The sequence below is a fragment of the Aquarana catesbeiana genome, linkage group LG07 (assembly GCF_042186555.1).
Source record: "Aquarana catesbeiana isolate 2022-GZ linkage group LG07, ASM4218655v1, whole genome shotgun sequence".
Classification (NCBI taxonomy): domain Eukaryota; kingdom Metazoa; phylum Chordata; class Amphibia; order Anura; family Ranidae; genus Aquarana; species Aquarana catesbeiana.
In genome coordinates, this window is record NC_133330.1 from 162,414,843 (window position 1) to 162,423,526 (window position 8,684).

General features: G+C 43.3%; 1 protein-coding gene across 1 annotated transcript in view; it reads right to left on the minus strand.

The window, feature by feature from the left end:
* NTMT2 (N-terminal Xaa-Pro-Lys N-methyltransferase 2) overlaps positions 1 to 8,440 on the minus strand; it is a 197,421-nt gene extending 188,981 nt beyond the window's left edge. The window contains exon 1 of the mRNA XM_073591419.1: positions 8,126 to 8,440. Coding sequence (XP_073447520.1) covers positions 8,126 to 8,279 — 154 coding nt within the window. The 5' untranslated portion in view covers positions 8,280 to 8,440. The remainder of the gene's footprint in view (positions 1 to 8,125) is intronic.
* Positions 8,441 to 8,684: the final 244 nt, after the last annotated feature.

Below are 8,684 nucleotides of genomic sequence, written 5' to 3' on the forward strand. Positions count from 1 at the left end.
TCACCAAAACGCTACCAGAAAAACTGTTAGCGATCGCAGGGATCAGGCCTGACTCTGCGAACGCTGCAGTTATGTGTTTAGTGTTTTGTAAGTGTCAGTGATCGATCGATACTGCACTTGGGTGGGCTGGGCTGGGCCGGGCGGAGGGGCAAAACGCAGGTGCTAGCAGGTATCCGGGCTGATCCCGCTAACACTGCGTTTTTGGGAACCCTAAACTGTTGGGGACGCTAGTATAGATCTGATCAGATATTGATCCGATCAGATACTATACCACTAAGGGAGGTGTACGGTGCGTGCGTGGGTGTTAGCGGTACTGGCGCTAATCTGACGCTGCCTGGGGCTGGTGCTTGCCAGTTCACCAAAACGCTACCAAAAAAACTGTTAGCGATCGCAGGGATCAGGCCTGACTATGCGAACGCTGCAGTTATGCGTTTAGTGTTTTGTAAGTGACAGTGATCGATCGATACTGCACTTGGGTGGGCTGGGCGGAGGGGCAAAACGCAGGTGCTAGCAGGTATCTGGGCTGATCCCGCTAACACTGCGTTTTCGGGAACCCTAAACTGCTGGGGACGCTAGTATAGATCTGATCGGATCAGATATTGATCCGATCAGATACTATACCACTAAGGGAGGCGTATGCTGCGTGCGTGGGTGTTAGCGGTACTGGCGCTAATCTGACGCTGCCTGGGGCGACGCATATCATCGCTGGGTGATCAGGGGGCTAAACCTTTATTAGGTAATAAACGGCGGGTGCCCTGACACTATAAAAAATAAACAAACTAACCAGCGTCACCCGTAACACTTATATGGTGATCAGTGGTGAAAGGGTTAACTAGGGGGCAATCAAGGGGTTAAAACATTTATTAGATAGTATATGGGGGTCCCTGTCACTATAAAACGCTGACGGCGAACCTAAATATTTACGTCTCTAACTAGCGTCACCAGCGACACTAATACAGCGATCAGAAAAATGATTGCTTAGTGACACTGGTGACAGGGGGTGATCAAGGGGTTAAAACTTTATTAGGGGGGGTTAGGGGGGTATCCTAGACCTAAAGGGGGGTAATATTCACTGCCCTAACACTGTAACTGTCACAAACTGACATTATGCAGTAATCAGAAAAAAAAAAAAAAAAAAAAAAAAAAAATACTGCTAATGTCAGTTTGTGACGGGGGGGGGGGTGATTGGGGGGGGATCGGGGGGCGATCGGGGGTGTAAGGTATGCCTGGCATGTTCTACTGTGTGTGTTTGTGTTGTGTGCACTTACATGTCTTCTCTCCTCGGCGCTGGACGGAAACTGCCAGACCGAGGAGAGATGACATCACATCCTCTGCCTGTGTGAAACTACACACAGGCAGAGGAGGATTCCCATTGGCTGGGAGCGATCGCGAGGGGGGGGCCACGATCGGATGGTCTCCCCCTCGCCTCCCGACGCTCCCAGTCAGATGCCGACCGCCGATGGCACCGGGGGGGGGTCCGATCGGACCCCCCGCCCGCGGGAGGCAGATCACGTACAGGTACGTGATTCTGCCTGCCCGTGCCATTCTGCCGACGTATATATACGTTAGGCGGTCGGCAAGTGGTTAAAGTTCTTCGTGTTGTGTTTCTTGTCTTTGGAGGTGGGGTCACTTTCTCTCATACATTAACCACTTCCCGCCCAGCCTATAGCAGATTGACAGCCGGGAAGTGGTTCTGTTATCCTAACTGGGCGTCATAAGATGCCGGCACGCAGCGCGGCGTGTCAGTCTGACACACCGCATCACCGATCGTGGTAAGGAGCCTCTGACAGAGGCTTCTTATCACGTGATCAGCTGTGACCAATCACACCTGATCATCGCGTGAACCAGGAAGTACTGGTAAATGGCATTCCTTGGTTCGCGCTGACAGGGAGAGCCAATCAGCGGCTCTCCCTGTCAAAGGGGGGGGGTCTGTGCTGATAATCAGCACATTGATTATCAGCACAGCCCCCATCAGATGTGCCCAACAGCTGCCAGTCAGTGCCCCCTCAAAAAAATCCCAGTGCCAATCAGTGCCCAGCAGTAACACCTGCCAGTACCTCATCAGTGCTGCCCATCAGTTCCACCTGTCAGTGCCGCCTATCAGTGCCCATCAATTCTACATATTAGTGCCTCATCAGTGCCACCTCATCAGCGCCCGTCGGTGAAAGAGAAAACAAAATTTTATGACAAATAAAATATAGCAAAAAATAAAAACCCCACAGGTGATCAAATACCACCAAAAGAAAGCTCTATTTGTGGGAAGAAAATGATAAAAATTTAGTTTGAGTACAGTGTTACATGACCGCGCAATTGTCAAAGTGCGACAGCGCTGAAAGCTGAAAATTGTTCTGGGCAGGAAGGGGCGAAAGTGCCTGGTATTGAAGTGGTTAATACGCACCATTCACTGCTTTATGAAAATGCCCCTGGTTATCTACTGGTAGATCTGATATTGTTTAGAATTTTGTGCCATAAAAAGACAATGTATTTCAGGGACTTAAAGCCCCCCTACTCTCAGATATATACATATTTCACATAAAAGTGAAAAGCTGCCACCAGTATTGTTGTCTTAGCTGTTATGCAGGATGGTGTTCAGTACTTGGTAACAATTTAGATAAAAAAAAAAACATAATGATGAGATACTATAACAAATAAAAGCATAATAGCTTTATAAAAACGTCTACTGAAAAGACGTTCCATAACCCAGTTTAAAAAATACACAATTTAACTAAGATAAAATCAGAGTAAACATTTTTATTACTGATCCAGAAAAGAGCATATATAGATCATGTAGATGTAAACAGTATATATTGGGTCTTTGTATTCACATATTGTTTATATTTATTATATATCAGTTAATTTGTCCATTCTCTGTATATGGTTTATAGAATTTTTTTAGTAGACCTTTTTCCAAAGTTCTCTTTCTGTTTATAACGCATTAACTTTTTGTTTTATCCTGTTATATACAATACTGCATAAGAACAAAAGAGCAGCGCCAATCTAAGTGTAGTAGTTAAAAAGACAAGGTTTAATAGCAAAATGTTGCACTCACTAGACAGTAGTGGTTTGTGGGCACATCGATATCAGCAACCAAAAGTATCTCAGGAGTCCCGGGCGGCTTCAGTGCAGCACGGTCTCATCAAACTCGGCAGCTTCCGGTAGTCCGGGCTGGATGTGGAGGGCGCAGGAGGAAATCGTAAGCAGGACGTCACTGGTGTCAGATGGTAACTGATGGGTGGCTAGAGGATGATGCATGTGTTCGGAGCATGCGTGCTCCTTCAGGTAACAAACCACTACTGTCTAGTGAGTGCAACTTTTTGTGAATAAACCTTGTCTTTTTGACTACTACACTTAGATAGGCACTGCTCTTTTGTTCTTATGTTTTCACTACCAGAGTCGCTTCTGCTCATCAGCATGCTGCCTTTCCAGTGTTAAATCTCCAGATCGTCACATATTCCTGAAGTTACTACCCAGGACACATGGACTTTTACCTTTTGGACTATCTACATTAACAAATCTTAATGCTAATTTTAATTTTCTAAACCAGCAACATCATCCCCCTATTATACCCCCCACTCCCTACCCATTACGTATATTCTTGAATGCTGTTAACATTTTCAACAATTTTACTATTGTGTATGGCTAAATGTTGACTTTCCTATATTAATGTCCCTGCTCATACCTGGGAGTACCTAGCGCGACAAACTTATATACAATACTGCATACTGTCCAGCACACCAGCTGATATTTGAATACTGACAGCAATTTTTTATTTCCAACTTGTAGCCCCCAAAGAAGATCTGTTCTAACTAACAGGGGAGAGAGGGAAGAGCCTACTAAGTGTAGCATAAGGACTGGTTATTGAAAACACAAAATTGGCAAGTCACATTGTAAAAAAGGTGCACTTTTTCCAACATACACACTGGTTTAAAAAAAGGAGTGCGCATGCTCCGAAACACATCCCACTGTTGTGTCGTAACTTCCGCCAGTATGCGTTCCCGGAAGCCGGACGTTTGAAGCGCAATATTTCTATCATCTATCCGGATACACAGAGCTAGCTGGTGCACGGGTGGACGGAGACATCTTCTTCTATATTGATGAGCTTGTTGACCTTTTTAACAAAGTGAGTATCCAATTTTGTGTTTTTAATGAACAGTCCTTATGCCACATTTAGTAGGTGTTTCCCCCTCTACCCTGTTTGTTTAATTACAGAGACTGCTTGCGCTCTGGAGACAGCTGCTACAAGTGTTATGGACTATAGCCAGAGACTTTTATGGACTCAATTATAATATAATATATGTTCTTGGGGTCAGCCAGATTAGATTGTGCACCTTCTTTTTTCTTTTGATCCATTCTAACTACTAAAGCTTTGGCTTATAATAGTGTAAATTTCTAAATAAAATCAAATGTGAACTCTTTACAGTTTGTTTATGACGCTTTCTTTCTTATAGCTTTTTATGTCCACACTTGGGAAAGATTTCTTCTCATTTCCTGTATCCCTGGGACGAGGTCACTGGGACAGAAAACAATGGCTAAACTCTCACACGAGACAAAAATGGAAAAATTATTTTAAAAAATGTTACTGTGGGGAAATGTCAACCCCATCAGTTTTATAATGTTCTTCTCATCTTGGTGACATCTCTATACTTCATTGATTGCCAGATTTTAAAGAGATAGAATGAGAAAGAAAATCTCCCAAATTGGGTAATAGAAAGCAAAAAAAACTTACAGAGGTACTAACCCCACCCTCTAACCATCTAAAATACAAGAACATTTGACTGGGTACATGTACCTTGAAAATAGAAGTGTACTGCTCAGAAATCATCTGTGACAGTCAGTCGAAGGTGACAGGTGCAAAAGCGACAAGGATGTGAATTCCCTTCCACAGGCGGTGGTCTCAGCAGGGGGCATTGATAGTTTCAAGAAAGTATTAGATAAGCACCTTAACGACCGCAACATACAGGGATATACAATGTAATACTGACATATAATCACACACATGGGTTGGACTCACCTGCTATGTAACTATGTAACTATGTAACAACCATTGTCCACTCTTTTATATTGTGCCTGTGCTTTTTTTTTCTGTATCCCCTAAACCAACTGCCTGCTGCTATAATGTGACCATACAGGGCTTGGGAGTGTACTCGCAGTTTAGTGTATAGAAATAAAAGAGCAGCACTAGACAAAGGGACAGCTGCTGGCAATAGAGGAAATATACAACCTTCAAATGAAAATAAAAAACATTGCAGCGCTAATGGTAAATTAGAACAAACAGCCTGTGTTATAGACCTAATAAAGTGCAACAGTCCCCTGTTAGCACGGCCGGCGCTCCCGCTAGGCAAACTAGGCAGCCACCTAGGACGCACTGCTGCCTAGCCCAGTCTAGGGAGGGTGCAGGCCGGCCCAGATGGATCGCTCATTAATGTAGGGTGTGCCCCTCAAATATGTTTTTGTATATTGTAATATACCTGGACCTTGACCAGGTTTTTTGGGCTGGAGCACCCCTCCCCTTCCTCATTACCTCTTATTTAGTGACCACCAGTGCATAGGATGTATCCCCTTCAGTTCTCCCACATAGAGGAGTTCAGCTCCCATGGTTGAGACAAAGGATCTTCCATTCTATTACAAGAGTAGAACCCACTAATTTGGGGTACTTTGTCACAGTAAGTGGGCTTAGCACTATATGACCATATAGTGTGACCAATCCCCCCGTATTTTTTGAATATGTTCAGGTGTTTTTAACTAGCCTTGCAGGAAATGTCATTATTGAATGCGTGCGCTGTAATGTTTTGTACTGCTTGTAGGTCTTATAGCAGCACCATCTTGAATTTAAATGCATTGTAGGGTGTGCCCCCCAAATATGTTTTTGTATATTGTCACACAGCCCCACCCTCCTGACATCGCACCTGTGACAGACAGAATGCCAGTCCAATGCCAGGGCGTGCGGACTGCACACACAGAGCTGTGTGTGATGGCACGCAGGCTGCAACTGTAATGTAAGCTGTTACAGTGTGCAAACCCCGCTCTGTAATCAAGCCGCATCTCCTCTTCCTCCATGCTCTCTTCCGCTAAAATGATCAGGCCGCCCCCTCTGTACAGGTGAGGCTGCATGATGGACACAGGTGAGGCTGCAATGATGGACACAGGTGAGGCTGCACTGGTGAGGCTGAAATGATGGACACAGGTGAGGCTGCATGGGTGAGGCTGCAATGATGGATACAGGTGAGGCTGCAATGATGGACACGGGTGAGGCTGCATTAGTGGGCACTGGTCATGCTGCGTTGATGGGCAGGGGTGATAAAGTTGTTGTTAATATTTATTTGTGTAACTTATTTCTGCATAAAACATTTAAGTGTAATTTCATGAGAATTTATGAGGGCGTGTCTAGGGGTGGGATTAGGGGCGGGGCATGGTAGAGTTTGGGTGGGGCAACTGGTGGCGAGTAACCCTTAAGGCTTGGCTAGTAGCTCAGGACTTGAAATTTTGAGCCCTGCTATAGAAAATTTATGGAGGGAGCTGAAACTTTGAGTTGCCAAACAGCAAAGAAACCTTAAGACCCCTTTCACACTGAGGGCATTTTGCAGGCGCTATAGCGTTAAAAATAGCGCCTGCAAACCGCCCTAAAACAGCTGCTCCATTCACTCCAGTGTGAAAGCCCGAGGGATTTAACCCCTTTTCGGCCACTAGCGGGGGGATTAAAACCGCCCCGCTAGCGGCCGAATAGCACAGCTAAAATTACGGTAAAGCGGCGCTCAAAATAGCGCCGCTTTACCGCTGACACCCTATGCGGCACAGTGTGAAAGGGCTCTAAGGATTTAGAGAAGATTTGTAAAAAAAGAATGGACCAAAATCCCTCCTGAGATGTGTGCAAACATGGTCACTAACTACAAGAAACGACTTACCTCTGTGCTTGCCAGCAAGGGTTTCTCCACCAAGTACTAAGTCATGCTTTGCTACTTATTTTACTCACTGAACTGCAACTCAATTTATAACATTTGTATCATGTGTTTTTTATTTTTTCTGGATTTTTGGTTGATATTCTGTCTCTATCATTTAAAATACACCTATGGTAAAAAATATAGACACTTAATTTCTTTATAAGTGGGCAAACTTACAAAATCTGCAGGTGATCAAATAACTATTTTCCCCACTGTATACACAATGTTTTGCTTTTCACTTCTATTTTAAACTGAATGGGTTGCTTTACAAAGTGAGGGTTTTCATATACAGTACTTTAACAATTTGCAATATGGATCATTTATTGCATACATTGCTGCTGCTTATGTGGTACATGCCTCCAACAATTAGGTATATCTGGAACAAATATAACTGAGGCCTGGTTATGATTGCGTCTCCAGTTTAGTAAGTCATAATTTGGCATATATGAAGTGTTAGACCACATTAGATAATGGGTAGATTAGCCAACTACTAATCTCTTAAACAGGCCATATATGGATTGAAATTCAGCCAGTTTAGCAGGAACCGGACTAATTTCGATCCATGTAAGGGCAGGCTGGTTGTACATAAGTCGATCTACCTGTTGAGTTTTTCTCAAACAATCAGTGCCACCAGCTATAGCCAGCAGCACCGATCATTGTGTTCTGATGGTGGGGGAAGGCCTCTTGTTGTTACAATACAATGCCACAGCGAGAGTGATTCCCTCATTCACCTCCAATGTGTGGATGGAGGAATCAAATCATTTTTTTTTTCATTCAACCCACTGGTTGAATGAAAAAAAAAAAAAGCATTTCAGATTGATTTTGTTAGCTCAAAGTTATCAAAGATATGAGATTTCTATATTAAATCTTAACCCATGGTGTATCACTAAACATACACTTTATATGTGTATAGACCAATATGCACAATACCTATAGCAACTAATTGGCAATCATTTTCACAACTATGCCCGTATTTGACCATTATAACCTAATTATGTCTGGTTTCTTTTGCGCTGTAAATCTTAATTTGAGCATGTTTCATAACATGTTTCATTGTATGTTTTATGTGAGCATATGTCATAATTATTGATATAAAATGCTTGTTGAAATATTACATCATTCTTTTGATTAAACCTATACAATGCAGCCAAACCGCTTTCCCAGTTAAAATCACACAAAGCACTTACCCAGTGGATATTTTTCTAACAAATAGAGATAGCTCGCAAAGAAATCATTTCTTATGGCCTTGTGGAGAACAAAGGACGTGCTGTGCCTGCAGAGTTCTTCATCTGTCTTGTGCCAACGTGACTTAAATGCAAGGTGTGCTCCCAGGTGCTCCATCTTTGTGACTATAGAAAAGATAAACCATAATCCATGGATGACTAGGCTGCTGTATTTAACAGCTTTAGCACTTGTCACTTTACACCATGAACAGGAAAGTGTAAGCTTGGGGTATTGGCTATGAATGCTCTGTGAGTGTAGAGCAGCTGCTTGTTGGAACAGATAGTAAAATTCAGAATGACATTTGCTGCTTTGTAAGTGTAAATTGACACTTTCATCCATATTCAAAAACGGCAAGGCTATTTCTGGACGATGCATTTCAGAGTCCCACTGTTTGGATTCTTTATACATGTACAGTGGGGACGGAAAGTATTCAGACCACCCTTAAATTTTTCACTCTTTGTTCTTTTGCAGCCATTTGCTAAAATCATTTAAGTTCATTTTTTTCCTCATTAATGTACACAC